General features: G+C 33.9%; 1 protein-coding gene across 1 annotated transcript in view; it reads right to left on the bottom strand.

Annotated features, from left to right (window-relative positions):
- Window positions 1-19450, bottom strand: part of LOC140148075 (voltage-dependent calcium channel subunit alpha-2/delta-1-like) — a 313901-nt gene that overhangs the window by 261511 nt on the left and 32940 nt on the right. The window contains exon 2 of the mRNA XM_072169928.1: window positions 3570-3651. Coding sequence (XP_072026029.1) covers window positions 3570-3651 — 82 coding nt within the window. The remainder of the gene's footprint in view (window positions 1-3569; window positions 3652-19450) is intronic.

Here is a 19450-nt window from a genome sequence, read left to right as displayed (position 1 = left end):
CGGCAGCATTTTTTGTGGGACATGAGAGCACATCAGACCTATTGAATTGCATTCTGAATACGAAGAATGTCTTTCTGATATCAAATAATTTTCATTTTATGAAATTCACAATATAATACAAATTTTATGACAAATTAATAAAATTTGATATTTTTCACATTTTGGAGATACAACAGTCCTCGAAGTAAATTTTATAAATCTAATGACATAGTCTTAAAGTGTATGTAGCTGGGAGGAAATTTTGACCTTTCATATTGAAGATATGGATTTTTTTCCCAAAAAGACCTAATTTTTTTGGTGTTTTGGGGAAAAATCCATATCTTCAATACGAAAGGTCAAAATTTTCAATTGATCGTCGGCTTTTCATCCCACCTACATACATTTTAGGTAGAAATCATCAGATTTATAAAGTTTACTTTAGTACTGTTAAATATCAAAATATCAATTTTTAATGATTTGCCATAAAATGTGTATTACATTGCTAATTTAAAAAATCAAAATTATTTGATATCAGAAGGACATTCTTCGTATTCAGAATGCAATTCGATATGTCTGATGTGCTCTAATGTCCAACAAAAAATACTGTCCAAATGTTCATACCCCTTCCCTTAACATAAAATAATTTGCTAACATCACTGCTGACAAGTGTGACAGCAGTAATGACCAGAGTGGGTAGGCATGCTAGTCCAAATCTGTTCTCATTTCTTTCTTTCTGTTTGTCTGCGCTCGCTGCGTTCTTTACGATTAACAAGATTTGACATGCACATAGTTGCTGCAGGTGTAATTCAATGTATTCATATGTTTCAAGTTACTTTACATTCATTGGGACATTACAGTTGAAATCCATACTCCCCTTCTGTTAGATATAACCTTAATCTTCCAAACAGGGAGTGTGAATTTCAAATAGGGTTACCTGAATGGTGACTCCATTTGAAATCTACACCCCCTGTGAGTGAGATTAAGGTCATGTCTTCCATAGGGGGTGTATGGATTTCAACAGGACCAGCCCATTGTAGCCTGCATAGCCACATGTCATATCAATGTCTAGTCAATGAATACATGCCCTGATTATTCCATATATCCTATCTGTCACATACTTGTTTGCCTTAGTCTATATAACCATGCTTTGCATATATATGGCTTGTCTTTCTCACTCGCTTACATAACCTAGATTCTACAGTTCATCAAAAATGACCTACATATCACTGAACTGTAAGACTTGGCATGTTTGTGGTTGGATAAAGCAACATACAGATAAAGATTAACCCCCTGGACACTATTGGTAATCTAACAGCATTTCTTATTGGTTGATAACTTGAAATGCTCATTTCATTTGCCAATTATGATTAGGCTTTAAACTATTTATAGTTAAACCTGCATTTGCAGATGATCTTATTAATACCCTACTTGATTAGTTCAAAACAATATTAATTTTGGCCAATCGGCAGGTAGTTCTCACGGGGGTTAAAGCATCATCATTTTATCTGCATTTTGACACGTCACCATTTTCACCCTGGTTTGACATTGACATCAACGCATTGAGGCAGCTCAGCACGCGCATCTATGAATTGACTTTAAACATGTGCATGTGTATGCCAGCAATTATAACAAATGCTCTGGATTTGAACCTGCACCTAATGTCATGCACTGATGTCACTGTCAAACTAGGGAGAAAAATGACATTATACCACAGCTTCTAAAATTGAATAGGTATGTGTATCGAGGATTGAGAGCCAGAAAGCCTCAACTCATAATTACCTGCTCTCACAACATAGTGCTTTTGATGAAAGTTAACTTAATACGAAACAAGCATAAATATGCCAATACAATATATTGGTCTTACAATAATACTTGTTTGTATATACTTGATATGTAACTTATTCGCTCAAATTCCATAATGGTGCCTGGATTAATTTAGCTTTCATCAGAAGCACTCTATATGCTTGTAGACGAGGTTTTACTGTATGTGGAAACTGGCTGAATTAATGACATAACAATTATTCATCTGCACCCACTACAATATATAAGCTGTTTAATATAGTACATCTCATTTACTATCTACTGAAGATAGCTGTTTAATATAGTATATCTCATTTACTATCTGCTGAAGATAGTTGTACTCTCTACATTACAAAGACTACTGTAAAAGTAGACATTTTCGCCAGGTTTTTATTTTCGCGAATTTTGCGAGCGGACATAAAATCACAAAAATAAAAACTCGTGAAAATAACCTTTTGCATTAGGTTTCTATTGTATCAATATCAAAACCGCAAAATTTAATTCTCACGTAATTGACAAAATCTTCAAAATCACGAAAATATCTTATCGCGAAAATATTGACTTTTACATTATTCAAACATAAACTCAGATTACATCAAACACAGAATTTTAATTGCTCTTAAACAATATCTTTCTTTAAAATACCTTTTCCACATATAAACCTAGATTCCAAGCACATAATTTTCCAATGATGCTAATTCAACACAGTAAACAGACACAAAATTCAGTTTGCTTTTCAGCTCTCCAAAAACTCACTTTTATCAAAATTCTATTCCTGTAATTCTTCACACATTAGTATTCGACATAATCAACTTTGCCTCGAAATATTGAGTTTCTAGTTCTCTTTTAAAATATTATTCCAAAATAAAACCAACCCTAATTGCTTCTTATTTGACAAAGTCCTCATATTGCTTATTTCTAGCTCTCAAAAAATCATGCACTTATGAACACACGCTATAATGTTTCACACATTTCCTATCTACTGAAGATAGCAGTATCTCTAAAACTATTATTGCAACTAAATTCAGATTACTTTGTCTCCATTATAAACCCCAGATTGTTCCTAAATTGCAGCTTCTTTCCTTAACTCCTATAATAACTAATGCTTCATACACAATGCAAATTCAACATATGTAAAATTAAGTTTCCTTCTCAAATTCTCTAAACCTGATTTTCATCAAAATTCAATTTCTGTAGTTCTTCACAAATGAAATTAGTATTCAACATAATCAACTTACTTTGCCTCAAATATTGAGTACTCTCTTAAATACTATTCCAACATAAAACCAACCCTAATTGCTTTTTATTTGACAAAGCCACCAGATTTCTTCTTATTTCTAGCTCTCAAAAAAAATAATACTAAACTTGTATTGCCTGTAATAATGAACTCAAGTTGAATCTCACATTTGAATATATCATTCTGTACCAAACACCCTTCAAATACTCTTATCGTCACAAGTACACTGTCTGACTTTGTTCTCAAAATCCATCAAGACCCTGATATCCAATTCAACAGGTTAATTACATATACGGTACTGGTAATATTTCAAAGTAAGGAAATATTCGCATGGAATCAATTTTCACAATCTTATCAAATGAAATTTAAATTGTTTATATATTCAGTGTAATGACAACAAAATTAATAGAGCACAAAAAATTGGACTTCAAAATCAATCCAAATGATTTTGACATCACAGGTGTGAAAAATAGGTCCACAAATATTACAAAATTGTACAGTTTCAAGCGTTTTCTATAACATGTCTATGTAAGATATAATTACAAGTGCTTACCTTTTCAAGAAAGTCTATTTCAGTGGATTCATTGAGTCTCTTTAAGAGGTCCACACTAATGGCATCGCCCCAGGTTTTGACTCTGAAAAGAAGAAATAAGAAAATCAAAAACATAAAATTATTAATACGAACATCGATTTTATTTTCGATATTATTTTCTAAATTCCTTATCATTTCATCGATAAGAAACAAAAACCGCACCACCAAACTAGAATTTTTTTAATTTTATTTATAACATTCGGCCGAAGCCAGGCTAATCCCAATAGTGCTCAGAGGCTACTAAATTTAAGGGACGCCATCCGGATATGACGGGACAGGGATATGGGAAGAGGTCCGATTTTAGATGCAGGAGGAAACCGAGCACCCGGAGAAAAACTCTGCGAGGACGAGCATGGATCGGCAACCAAACTCACATATGGAGCCGCGGGGAATTGAACCCGGGCCACAGTGGTGAGAAGCGAGCGAGAAGACCACTACACTAACCCGCCCTCCCCAGATTTACATTTGACTCACATTTGTGTGAATTCTCTACAAACAATTCATTGATACAATTAATTTATGCAAATAAGTTAATTTACATATAAATCAACTTTGCATTTTCTGTGAAATGTATGCACAATTACTATCTGGTGACACCCTACTGATGGTGAAATAACAAGAGTGATGAAGCTACTTTAAAATTGCCAAAGATGGAAAAAGTCCAATTATGAAATAATATGCTCTCTCCCCCTCTAATGTCTGTCAATCATTAAAACTTGTGAAATTCAATTTTGTGAGTCCACCATTGCAGGTAGGTTGTTCCGAAGCCATCATCATGGAAGGCAATAAATATAATGATTTAATGTTCAAAACCCCAAGGGGAAGATAAACAAACAACGCATATTGACCAGACTGAGGACAGACGGGGAAAGCTTTTCGTCCCACGGAAAAAACCTGTATCTACAAGTATATAACAAGGCAGATACGGTGTTTTGTCACAGGAGGGTAAAATGTAAGGCATCTATTTATATTTCTGACCTTTCCATTCCTAGAGATATGTTTAATATTTAACATATAAAATGTGTCTTGTATGTTTGGAACATAACAAGTATTCATGTGGGACAAACAGTACATCAAAATATATCCAGAATGTGCTGTATACACGTATTGTACTTGCTACTGCAAATTCACAAGAGACATGCATTGTTCAAAATTTAACATGAATCTATTACCCGATCAAAATGATCAATTTGAAAATAGAATTCCTTTAAAGGAGTATTTCACGATCCTAGCATCTTGTTTTTATGACATTTTTCAGTACATATCCATGAAAAAAGCTAATTTCCAAAATTTCAGTTGATTCCGTTTTTGCGTTTGCGAATTATCATATGCATGATTATGTGTATTACACTGCTCCATAGACAATGTGTTGTAATTACATTCTGGTGTACCAGAACGTAAGTTTCACAATATTTTTGCTAAACAAATTAATCTGCAAGAAATTTTTTGTACATAAACATTATGTGGCCAGAGGTTTCCAGTGGTATAAAAATCTCAACTTTTTTTGAGAAAAGTACGATGATGATGCTGTGGATCACGAAATGCCCTTTTAACAGTGTTATGTCATTTAATATTGTAAAATGTTCAATTTATGTAGTTTTTGGTGTGTAAAATTACTTCGTTATAATTCTGAAGAATGGCAAATAATTTCCATAAAAATTATGTTACTTATTATAAACATATCCTGCCATCGACCTAATCTACTTCCAAGATTTTAAAATAAAATGAAAGGTTATAATTTTGTTGCATATTGAAAAAATAATGGGTTACTCTTAAACATAAGGGTTTCAGAGTTCCAGCAGCACACCCCTGTCAAAATGTAATTTGAGTACCCCCAGGAATGATCTTTTTAAAAGAATTGATTTCTGGATTTACGCCAAAATTCTGACCCTGATGAAAGGTCAATCACTGCATATATCATTGAGTGACTAATGCAGGAAGGGTCAAAAAGAAAATTAAAATTTTACCCAAAGTTAGGTTCAAAGTCTGAAATAGTTAATCATTGACATCTCTCAATTTATCTGACATGTCGACTTAAGCTTGTTAGCCACTGTTTTACGATTATATAATTAGATAACGAAAAAACCCGTTTTACGGGCTCGACCTACCCAGATTTTACAAGTATTGGGAAACTAATTTTCAAAAATATCAGGAACAAATTTTTTTTTTTGGTATTACCCCAAATTGCAAAATATTTACAGATTTTGATTTTTCTTGGGGTAATTTAAAAAAAATAAATAAAAAATCCTGACCAACCAGGTGGGGTTTTTCTGTTGCCTTATTGAAATATATATAAAAATGAAATTTAACATGGAGCCAATGTTGTTGCAATTTTTATTTTTTTAATTGCAGGAACAAATGCCTTCAAGCTTATCATCGTTTAAAAAATGGAAGTGACAATACATTTGAAAGAATTCATATTTTTGTCATTAATTAACCATTTAACTGAAAATTTAAGATAGTTCAAATACGGAATTGTATATCTTGTGTATTACATTGTATGATAAGTCTCAATTTAATTTAAGTTTAGAAAATCTTTTATAACTTAAGCATAATTGTGTACAACTTCAACAAAGAACATCTATCTAATTTGGTTGATCATTCTACGAATTATCCTTTAAGCTATAAACCCAAAGACAATGCTATATATAACAATATGACAGGTTGCAATCATTTCTTTATCGGAGAGAAACTAAACAACTTATAACAAATCAATGACTGAATTAATAAACTACTGATCAATTTTGACTTGTGAATAGTAAGTCGGTACAAACCAGACGAAATCCTACACACAAAACAACAGATGTTTTTCTAAATCCTACAAAATATATAACAACATTTACTATCTCAATTTATCCATTTCCATATAATGCACTATGGAACATCATGGTTAAGCTTTCCAAGTGCATAAATCACATTTAATTACTACTGAGTCAATCTCTCAACCATCTGTCGCATGACACTTTATCAGTAATTCAAAGCTAATAATACCGCTGATGGAAAACGTTTACGAAGATACCTTGACTTGCTTTTTTTGTGTCAAAATCCATCAAAAACTTGCTCATTTACAGATCTATGTTATCTTTTTTTCACTGATAGTTAATGTCACTTAAAACTGTTGACATTTTCAGGCTGACATTCAGAAAATCTATTTAATCAATTTGGGATTTAAAGTAAGTTATGGTTAACTTCTTGTTTCATTACTAAAACTAATGAAAAACATGATAATTTTTTCCCTGCCATGCAGCTCACATCAAGAACAATTACCATACATGTAAATAGATTTGTTGATCATTTAGATCTATAAAGGTATCAAAATTAAACAAAATAAAAAACATTGAGCTTTTCATCCACATTCAGTTTTACTCTGATGAGAAACTCAAGATTATTCACGTCTGTTCCTTTCCTCAAATTATATTACACTACTTAAAATTCATCATATTCACAAAACCAAAGCTGCTATGATCAAAACAAGTTTGTCATAACTGAATAATTCATCTCTTAATCTCACTTAATTTTCTGTTCAACATCTTGACAAAAGAGTCATATTATTCCGTCATAATCTATTCTCCCGTGTCTTATCTTTGTCATCACAATTTGTTTCCCTCACGCTCTACTGGGCTATTCCAGTTGAAATCCATACACCCCCTATGGAAGACATGACCTTAATCTCCCACACAAGGGGTGTAGAATTCAAATGGCGCCATCCATTCAGGTAACCCCATTTGAAATTCCTGTGTGGGAGATTAAGGTCATGTCTTCCACAGGGGGTGTATAAATTTCAAATAGAATTGCCCATTTTAGCCATAGGTGGAGTTCAATTTCCCTTGCCACTCTCCTAAGATGAAACCAGCTAGACAGGGCATGAAAACACATATTTTTCAGGCATTAACTGACAGTCATCTGGTCTGATGACCAAGTTACAATGCTAAGTGCCCCGGGCCTTGGGAAGGAAAGAAGTATCCGCCAAGAATGGCAGTTGAAATGCCGTGTCATGATCTGGTTAACGTTGCTCCTTTATTACAAATGCTTGGAACTTTCACACTTCCTGGCTCTAAACTCCCAGTTTACCACTGGCATGATTGGTCACATCCAATTTAAGTCTCTCTAGAACTTAAGTGCACCAAAAGTATTTTGCTTGTCAACATGGCCCAATTTTGTCAGAAATGCACAATTTCCCATTTAGATGACAATTCCCCTACATCAAATCTTGTTTTCACTGAGCCAAAATCGCAAAAAGGGGCCTCAGTGAGAAAACTGGTCACACGAATGACTGTATGGGTTTTGCTTACAAAAACTAAGTATCAAACAATATTACATCATAATTGCATGTGACTATCAAGATCAGTAACATCAGTTTCAAGAAGACACAAGTTCATTGAGTTGTCATGTCGAAAGCTCACGTAAGTGAACAATTTTAGCTGTGTGTAAAGCATTTTAAACTGTATCCAATTTTATATCAGTTATAAACAGTCTTAAATCATATTTGTTGAAAGTTTATTTATTTGTTTGTTTTAGGTTGTTTCATCGTACTAAGGGACAAACACTTGGGGCCATGGAAAATACATCGCCCAGACCTATGCAAAATGCATTAACTAGGCTAGCTATAGCATATAGTGTAAATGAGCATTGTGACAAAAATATGCAATCCATTTAATGCATCAAATTGGCCTACATACAGACTGAAGAACAAACCAATGCAGAAAGCAGTATAACGATTAGGGTATCAAATACCAGTTACCCCTTTTACATGTGAACGGAATGAGCACTGACCATGGATGTGCACTGACCAGCACTTGATATCATAAGAGCTATTTGACTTAGGTGCTATATAAGTGCAGCTATTTTTATGAGCCAAAATGACATCCATTTCAATGGCACAGTTCACTAGCCCCCATTTAACAATCATAGTTTAAAATTATGAAGATTTTAAAAGATATGGAGTACGCGTTTTCATACCCAACTCATTCAAAGGTCATAAAAGAATGCACAAGTATATTGAGGTTAAAGAATTGAGTATTGGCAGATGAGGTTGTTTGAGACCATAGTCCTGTTTACAAGTCAAAGCGCTGACAAAATCAATAGAGTCAATATAAGAAAATAGAGTAACTGAACCAAGAATTGAAATATCTTGACTTCAAAATGGGATATAGTCTAATCTAAGCAAGCCAAAGGTGACTATTTTGAAAATTTGAGATATTATCATCACCAATACGCCTAGTAACCAAGCATACTATTGCTCAAATTTGACACCTCTAGCATACTTAGTTGCTACGTTATAAGCCTTAATAATATCAATTTTTTATATATGTTGTTGTTTCTTACTGCATATTTTTACTCATATCTTAATTTCACATTTACCACCTCTGACCCGGTTGGGTGAGACTGAGTCACAATTTATGATACACAGAGGCTGCATCAGACGTCACCAAGGGATGAACGTAGCCCTTAATAAATTCAGAGACACTTCTGTTTACAATAGCAGTTCTAGTCGACTAAATTTGACCTTTTGGTCTCTATGTATGATTGATTGGTATATTTAACAATTGCAATATGAATTGTATTTTTATTATTGCTTTAACTCATTTGGGTATTTCTGATCAAAATGATATTAGATTATTGTGATGTTGAGAGCAATGCTTAAATTGTCTTATATATTACTGTCTCCCGTAGGTATGGAAATAAGAAAATAACAATCATATTGCCTTTCTCTCATCGATACTGAACAGTGCTGTAGAAAGTATGATTAAATAAAAACAATTTATATTGCTCTAATAGATTAAAGAAATTGCCTTTTATTTTTCAATTTATCTACTGAAGAGAAACTGTTTTTCACCTATTGAGGTTACTACATTAAAATATTTTAACTTTTGTAATCAGCTGGGTTTATTGAAATAAATGTTTGACTTGCTTTTTCTGTGCTATTTGTAAAAACATAATTTATAGCAAGCTGCATAAGATTATCTCATTAGGAAGCCACATTGCTATCTATTGATGGAAGAAAAATTTTCCTCTATTTGCCATGCATTAAGAGAAGTACAGATATAGCAAAACAAATTACTTCTTGTCAGTTCTTGCTTAACTAAAGAATGAACATACTTTTGTAATTTTACTTAAAATAAATAAATAATAAACCTCCACTTGCTATCTACTGAAGATAGCAAAATAAACATATTCCCTTTGGTATTTACTTAAGATAGCCTAAATGTACTCTTACTATCTACTGAAGATAGGATTTTAAGATATACTATACATAATTATTGTCTAATTTATTCTAATTGGTATTTACTAAAGATAGCCATATAGGTTACTTTAGCTATCTACTGAAGACAGCATTTTTAGATTATTAGATGTAACCTACTGAAGACAGCAAATTAAAATTATTATTATGTTCTGATGACAGCAAAAGAGACATGCTTTCAATTGCTATCTACTGAAGATATGAAGTAACAAATGCTGCAATAAAATCTATAACAATAAAATTGTTTCAAGAGAAAAGAGGAGGAAATAATTATAACACAAACATAGATTTCTATGAAGATTTCAAATAAAATCCAATGTAAACAAATCAGCACAGTGATTACTGTAGACAGTATTTCAATTGGCCTTTTTGAAGTATTTGCATACACAATAGGTGGGTAGTATTCAATTTGCATAAAATCAGGCAAATTAAAAACACTCAACCGCTTTGTGCAGCCACATCATATTGTGTCCGCCATACCTCTATAAGACTAATATTATGTTAAGTACATATTCTGAAGTCTCTATTAAATCACTATTGAAGAGACCTTGGTAAAAACAATCATGTCATCAGTACCATTTATTGTCTATTGTACAGTACATAACTTGTGAATAACTACCAAATTAATATAGCCTTAAATGAAATAGATGCATTTGTAGGATTGTAGTTTAAAATTGGTTTGATTTTCTGATTTTTAAATCCAAAAATTAATCACTGTTTTATAGACTTTTGCCATCTTGGCTGATGGCTTCTTCAGAATGACCATTGGGATCCACTTTTCCCGCAGGATAATGGCCGCCACTTGCAGTGATTTTCGCATCCCTCGGAAGCTTAGTCTGAAATTGCTATCTACTGAAGATAGCAAATATGCTAGCATCCTCTATACATTATGTTATTGTCTTGTCTTTAGAAGGTATAACAAGGTACATTGATAAAACAACTCTCTAGATAGGTTTAATCTTCCATCTTACTGAATACAATTACAGAGAGTGTCAAGTATGTGTATAATGCTCCAGATATACATCCTTCACTCCATTAGCTTCAACCTAAATTTTACAAACTTGGGACTTGCTTCTTTTTGAGTCGATCAGAGCAGTGCCTGAGCTAGCGATGTTTGTGCTCATATATTGAGAAAAGTCAAGCTCACATGGGAAAGGTATGGGTTCAATATGTGAAATCTCAAGGCTCATTGTAATGGGTTATATTTTTCCCCATGCGTTTGATTTTCACTGGAGGGGGCTGGAATAGTGAAAACGTTTTTGACCTATTATTTGTCATAAATGAATAACTGCAACTGCAATACATACATGTATTGTATGGAAATATATATGTGACCAGTGACATTCTTGACTAATTTCCTTCAAGACCAATGTATTACTCTGCAAAAAATACACTGTATTATTTAAGCAAAATAATAATAACTGGAAAAATTTGACCTGAAGGCTCCAACTGGCCTTAATTCAGGACATTTAAAATGCTTAAATTCTTAACAGTATTATGGTAAGAGAACATTGGTAATTTTGTTTTCTTCTTTTTGATAAGTGGAAAAATAACATAAGTCTAATCTGGGCTGGTATTTATTTCTGTTCAAATATAAAACAAATTCACAGTACTTTTATTTAAAGCTGCTCATAAAATATGAACCCTGATGAAATTAACTTGTTTACACTGGTAGTAAACTCTATCTTTATTTGTCTGTGAGAAATAAGCACCTAGCCCATTGAGACGGTAATAGTAGTACACTGTTTAGCCGTCACATTGACTAGCTGGCAAGCTAGTGGGCTATTCCAATTAAAATCCATACCCCCTTTAGGAAGACATGACTTTAATATCCCACACAGGGGGTATATAACTTGCAAATGCAGTCACCCATTCAGGTAACCCTATTTGAATTTCACACTCCCTGTGTGGAAGATTAAGGTCATGTCTTCCACAGGGGGTGTATGGATTTCAACTGGAATAGCTATTTGGCAGAGTGGCTGGCCAAACTGACCACAAGGCAGAAGATACCCGGCTAGCTGTAGTAATTCATTTTCATTGTAATCTTCCTTGATGTATTTTTGGCTCTTGAATGCCACAGGCCCCAATGACAATGCTAGGAGAGAGTGGAAGGTAATGAAAGTAAATGCGTCGTTTCACAAGAGCAACGCTGTAGCCGACCGCAAACATCACAACACATCTCAATGCTTGATCCTCTTTATTTAAACAGAAGCACTTAAAGGAGTATTTTGTGATCCTAGCATCCTCTTTTTATGTCATCTTTCAGTAGATATCCACGAAAAAAGCTTATTCCCAAAATTTCAGTTGATTCCGATTTTGCGTTTGCGAGTTATGCATGATGATGTGTATTACACTGCTCCATAGACAATGTGTTGTAATTTCGTTCTGGTGCACCAGAACGAAATTCAAATTTCACGATATCTTTGCTAAACAAATTAATCTGCAAGAAATGTTTTGTACATAAACATTATGTAGCCAGAGGTTTCCAGTGATATAAAAATCTCAACTTTTTTTGAGAAAAGTGGGGGGATGAGGCTGTGGATCACGAAATGCCCTTTAACTGTACTTGTTTAGTCTCTTGGTTACATGTTTATTCTGTTTGTTTCATTTGTCTTTGTTGTGGATATCAAAAACTTTTTATGGAACATTATACTTGTTAAGGAGACATATGTGACATCCACCACAAAGGAGCGGCATTTTCACTTTTTGAGATATCAGACAGGCAACTTTTCCTCAAAATAAGCTTTGATATAATACATATCCCTGTTGCTTGTGTTTATGGTAGTAAAAATCAGTAAGTAAAAGAGTTAGGAAATTTTTTGTTTTCTATTGTTTTCGAGAGGTTCAATGAACCATATATCTCAAAACAAGCTCTGCTGACATTACTGCCCATTTGTGGTGTATGGTCACATATGTGGCCAGCTCCAACAAAACCCGGAACAAGTTGCCAGACATGTTTTTGAGTTACAGGCCTTTAAAGATACAACTGGAATAGCCCATAGCCCAATGTTTTGTTAAATTAGGGACCGATCGTTATTTACGGCAGGGGGGGAATGGGTGTTTTGGCAAAAATATCGACAAAAAATTTCGCGTTCCCCCCTCGCGTCCGCTCAAAATTTTCGCATTCCCCCTTGTTTTCCCAATTTTCTCCATTTAAAATTTAACAATCCCCCCTCCTGTTTCAACTAAAAATTTCAGGTTCCCCCCTCAAGACCACAAAAAAATTTCGTGTTCCCCCCTAAATTTACCCATTCCCCCCTGCCATAAATAACGATCGCTCCCTTAGCAACCTGCTAGACTTGAGCATCAAAAGGTTTACACTCAACACAAACATATTGATAGCTGGGGCATTGCAAACTAAGTCAGTGGGAAAATTGAATGAGCCATTACATTCTTTGAAGCAAGAATAACCTGTGTACCTACCTATCTAGCTCGTCCGAGACCCATCATTTGCTCACTTATCGAAGTCTAGACTTGACTCAAAGCAGCAGTTAACATGGTCAAGCACGCACATATAGATTATCCAAATGCTTGCATTTAAGAAACATTACCTTCAGTCAAATAAATTTTGTTACACAAAAATTTGAATACAAGAAGCTGTCAAAAAATGATATATCTTATGTTGGGTGATTCCAAAAATGTATTAAAGCCTTATTATTGTACTAATATTGTGTTGTTTGCTTATCTTCACTCAAGTCTGGACTCATTTTGCATGGCAAAATATTATTCAATGACCTCAAAGTTTTGTTACAATATTTATGCACTGAATTGTTTATGAGTTTAACACTAATATGTATTTCTAGACTACTAACTGGCGCATACTTATCCTTTCTGAATACTAATTTGCATCCAACTTCCTGACAGATGCAACGACTTCAAAACCACTTTGTTCAAAAACCACAATTTTCTTCACATAATAATTTGTGTCTGATTCCTAATCATGTCACGATCACAACATCAGTGAATACCATAGTGCCTATAAAATGTCGGGTTATATATAAAGGATATAAAAATAACAGAATGTTATTTAACTGTTGACAAAATATTTTGCAAAAATGTTTGCCCAAAATATTTACAATCATGTTTTAAAAACATATTCATGATCTTATATAGCCATGATAACCCAACATTTAAATATTATTAAAATGTTTTGAATAAATGTTTTAAGAACATTTCTGTGTTTGCTAGTTAGCCCCCTTCCATCATTTTGGCTCCTCACACTATGGACCATAATGGCCTCATTCCAATTGCATAGTTCAATAACCTCAATTAACAATCATAGTGCAAAATTTGACCTCAAGTTGCTGGGTATGAGTTTTTGTACCCAAATTTTCAGAGGTCATTCAATGAGTATAGAAATGTATTGGGGTTAAAAAACTGTGCCCGGATAGATGAGCATGTTGTGGATCCTAGTGTCAGACATGCATGATAGAAATCAATGATCTGACATACCCTGAATTCTATTTCAATTTCACATTTCATCATTTTATGAGTTTTCCCTACATTTTCCAAGAAAATATTTTTCTTCAATTTCTCCTTTCTCAAATTAGCTCAGCATGACTATGTTTCTCTCTATTTGTTAACTTGCTCTCAAAATCTAGTTTCTACTACACCTGACTTGTTTCAAAACCATTAACTTGATTCACAGAGCTTTTAAGCAAATGATATTGTGCCAGCAGTCGTGAATGATAATCAAGTGTAGGTAAAAAAACACAACAGCAGACTGTCTCGTTTTTAACTTAAAACTACTAGCAAGATGAAGATGGTGCACTTGTTACTGATACAGACCGTCTCCGAGAATATCTTGCGGCATTTCAAGTAATTCAGCAATGGGTCACATCTTCTTTCCTTAGGGTTTAATTTTTAAGAAAGAAAAGTAAAGAAAAAAATCATCACCCTAGAGGCAACGAAGGAACAAATTGTTTATGTAAGAAAAACATCTTATTCTAGCAGTTTGAGTGAATTTTCCATTAGCCTTGGGTATCAGTGACAAAAATTTACTGTTATCACACCGTTTTTCCGGAAAGCCCTGTGGCTTGACGAGAGGACCTGGAAGCAAGACTATAATATCCTGAAATATTAACCTCTCTTACACATCAATGGTAAGCACCTAAATTATGCTTCAATTAGATGTACTTAAAAATCCTTTTATTTGCCTTTATGATTTCTGTTGAAAAGCTAATCCAGAGAAAAATATTTTTATCCCAGAAATCAACTCGGGGAAAGTATGCGGCAAAAAATATTTATAATCTAAATCAATTGGATTAGCGAGCAATTGATTTAATATCAAAACCCAGTCTAAATCCAATTGGCAAATTTGAGTTGGGCTAATTGTATTGATTCAACCCACGTGTTACGGCATTGATCCTCCTTTCCAGACGGTTTATACCACCAATGCTGTAAAAAGACAACCTGGATGTTCTAGCCTAGTGGTGTTAATTTTGTGTTGCAATTCACAAGAAAATATTGCAGCAGCAGAGTGTATCACTCTGCAAGTTTAAAGGGAATATCAGTGACTATTTAGTAAATCAAAATTTAAGATTTCTGCATTTTAGGACAAGTACAGATTTGCTAATGTACCTAATAATGGCATGCAAACATGGCAGCAATCTTATAATTCCAAAATCCAAAATGTAAAAATTGTTTTTTTATGTTCTGAAAAACATAATACAGTACTCTCAACTGCTATCTATTGACGATAGCAAAAGAAAGCTGCAACAATACTCTCAACTGCTATCTACTGAAGATAGCAAAAGAAAGCTGCAGCAGTACTCTCAACTGCTATCTACTGAAGATAGCAAAAGAAAGCTGCAACAGTAATCTCAACTGCTATCTACAGAAGATAGCAAAAGAAAGCTGCAACAGTAATCTCTACTGTTATCTACAGAAGATAGCAAAAGAAAGCTGCAACAGTACTCTCAACTGCTATCTAATGAAGATAACAAAAGAAAGGTGCAACAATACTCTCAACTGCTATCTACTGAAGATAGCAAAAGCTGCAACAGTACCAAATGCTACCTACTGAAGATAGCAAAAGAAAGCAAAAAGAAAGCTGCAACAGTACTCTCAACTGCTATCTACTGAAGATAGCAAAAGGCAGCTGCAACAGTAATCTCAACTGCTATCTACAGAAGATAGCAAAAGAAAGCTGCAACAGTACTCTCAACTGCTATCTAATGAAGATAGCAAAAGATAGCTGCAACAGTACTCTCAACTGTTATCTACAGAAGATAGCAAAAGAAAGCTGCAACAGTACTCTCAACTGCTATCTACTGAAGATAGCAAAAGATAGCTGCAACAGTACTCTCAACTGTTATCTACTGAAGATAGCAAAAGAAAGCTACAACAGTACTCTCAACTGCTATCTACTGAAGATAGCAAAAGAAAGCTGCAACAGTACTCTTGACTGTTATCTACTGAAGATAGCAAAAGAAAGCTGCAACAGTAATCTCTACTGTTATCTACAGAAGATAGCAAAAGAAAGCTGCAACAGTACTCTCAACTGCTATCTACTGAAGATAGCAAAAGATAGCTGCAACAGTACTCTCAACTGTTATCTACTGAAGATAGCAAAAGAAAGCTACAACAGTACTCTCAACTGCTATCTACTGAAGATAGCAAAAGAAAGCTGCAACAGTACTCTTGACTGTTATCTACTGAAGATAGCAAAAGATAGCTGCAACAATACTCTCAACTGCTATCTACTGAATATAGCAAAAGAAATTAAGCCCCAATAAATGCTGTAGAAAGTTGCACCTTACTACACATGCAGCATTACATGCCCCCGAAGAAGGCAAATGATTAAAATATATTTCCATGTATTATAAAGACTTTTCTACTACAGACAGTATTATAGAAAGTTATCTGATGTTTTGACATGAGACATTATTATAAAACTGTCATGTTTATGATTGTTGATTATTTGGTGGAGCATTATACAACATATTTGTACAGAAAATCACTGATTGTCACTTTAAATGATGTCAAAGTATCTGGTTGAAATCTAAGGGAATGCAAAGGTCAGCGGTAATTAGAATAGCTTCTCAATGCAGTATGATATGATTAGACAAGTAACTGACAGCTGCACATATGTAGGCGTGTATATTATTACTTTGAGATTATCAAAATATGCCATCTGAAATTCAAGAAAACAAGATGGAAAATAGAAATGAAATTAAAGGCAGTTTTTTATATGAGGGAGTACATGATGTAACTTAATAAGCATACAGCACATGTCCTTGTCATGTAATCATATTTGGATATCAAATTAAAAAGTCTACCTACAAGAAAAAAGATGATTTTAAAATTCCGTCGTATGCAAAAGCTGGAAATATTGAATTTTGGCATGGATGGTTACAATAGCGCTGGTTATGAATGCTTGATGTTATCTTTTTATAATATAAGGGAAAATGAACTGAAATCAAACAATATTTGGATTGAAAGTGTTTTCAGTCTTGCCAATTTAGATGACCCAGGTGTATAGTAGCTCCAAATCTATAAAATGGGCAGGTAAAAATATGCAAAAAGATGTTTCTACTACAAAATCAAATACTAACAATTGATGTACAAAAACAGCTCAAGTGGGGGAAGTGAATTTCAGGAGGGGCAAAATCAACTAAATTTGCACAAAGTTGTTGGGGAAGTTTTGTAATTTTACCTTAAAAGTATGGGGGCAAACTGGGGGAAAAATATTGGGGGGGGCAACAATAAAACTATGGGGGGCAACAATAGATGGAAATAATTTTTAACAGCTCATGTACATTTTATAGTGTAAATCCCAGTCAAAAATGCAATAGCAATTTTCAAAAAAAGATTAGACCCATATTTTCTATCAAAATTTCTATCAATATTTTATCAAAATTGGGACTCATATTCCATTTAGTAATTGGGGCATTTTGTTTCAAAAATTTGCAAAAAGGACACATTTTTATACCAAAATTGACCTAGAAAGGGACATTGTTATACGAAAAGAAGACCATATTTGCAGCATGTTCTGGCCCCGTATGGATTTGTGTTGAATATTGATTTAATTTTTATAAATTTTCAAATTATGACTAGAAAAAAAACCTAATTTGCAAATGATAAGCCAGTGTGAATCATCAACCATCTCCTCTGATGAAAGTAGGAAGCTCCATCACCTTCAGTATAGTTTCCTCCCGGTGAAATACCAAAGGTCGCTGATTAAAGCATTATGTTGGAGGCCTACAAAGGATGTATGTTACCTGAATCATGGTTACTGTGTTAATTAGACATTTATTAGATCTCTCAATCAGATTGGATGCAACAACCTTGGCCGTATATAAAAACATGGAAACCATCTCCTACCGCTGCGTATAACCATATCCATCAACTCACTTATATACCTGTTCTCTTCTCATCATCTCATCTTACTCGATGGATGAAGCGACTGTCACCTTTGTTTTAACTACAGCATTTAAGTTATAATTCAATGCTTGTATTAAGTTTCATACAATATTAAATGTTAAACTGACATATCAACTGCTCAGTGCCAGCAGTGGGTAAGTGCAATAGCTGCCCTGTGAACATTTGTTATGTACACACAGCGTGTTACTCATCTACACATAGCAGTTACACATGGCAGCTATTGCACTTACCCACTTCTGGCACTGAGCAGTCGACATCTGAAAAAAAGAACCAGCATTATACCTTGTCTATACTTGCCATATTGAAATGGCACAATTGTGTTGTCACCAATGACAGAAATAAGCCAACAGTTTTTTCCCTGAAAGGCCATTCACACAATATTTAGCAGTTCAATTTGCAATTAAGTCGTCGGTCGCAACACATAGTGGTGTACGTGAAGTACAAAATACGTTTCCGATCAAAACATTTTTGAAGTGTCCCAATTCCATTTGTTCAAGGTTCAAACTATTAAACTGTATCTTTAATAGTCAACAAGGAATAACTATTATAGGATAATAGCTAGCTCTAAACCTATACGCCACTATGTGAAACGGAAAATTTTGCAAATCACTCTATGCCACTATGTGTTGCCACCGACAAAGTGTATACAGGGTGTATCAAAATGATTGGTACCGGGCTATGTGACATTTTCAAAAATATATCAAAAATATAAAATTGCTAATTAATATAGTTTTTTAACAATAAATAGAAAGGATCATATGTTAACTTATCGATCTAATAATATGAAGATGATAGGTTGATGCATCTGGGAGCTATTGTCATTTAAACGAAGATCGACGTAATCATGGTTTTACTTACACAAAATGAATAGGTTCACTGCTTGAACACTTTATTGCATTCATGCTCTTCAATATCTTAGTCTACATAACATAAAATTGCTTTACACATGCTTTTAGAAAGACAGTTACTGAAGTCCCTTACGACTCTGGCAGTGTGAGGTGAAGCTCTATTATGAATGAACTTAACACCTGGGATGGATCCATTCTGTAACTGCCCATATCAGATTTTGAAACATTGCAAATTATAGCAAGTTTGCATGGGATACTCGTTGCTCTTGTAAACTGTCTTCTAAATCTTCTCTTCACTCGAACATAGCTTCGTGTCAACCAGTGATTCTTTACTATGAAAGCATTCCAATAACTTTTACCAGGTCTAA

The sequence above is a fragment of the Amphiura filiformis genome, chromosome 3 (assembly GCF_039555335.1).
Source record: "Amphiura filiformis chromosome 3, Afil_fr2py, whole genome shotgun sequence".
Lineage (NCBI taxonomy): Eukaryota > Metazoa > Echinodermata > Ophiuroidea > Amphilepidida > Amphiuridae > Amphiura > Amphiura filiformis.
This window is presented reverse-complemented; position numbering and strand designations above follow the sequence as displayed.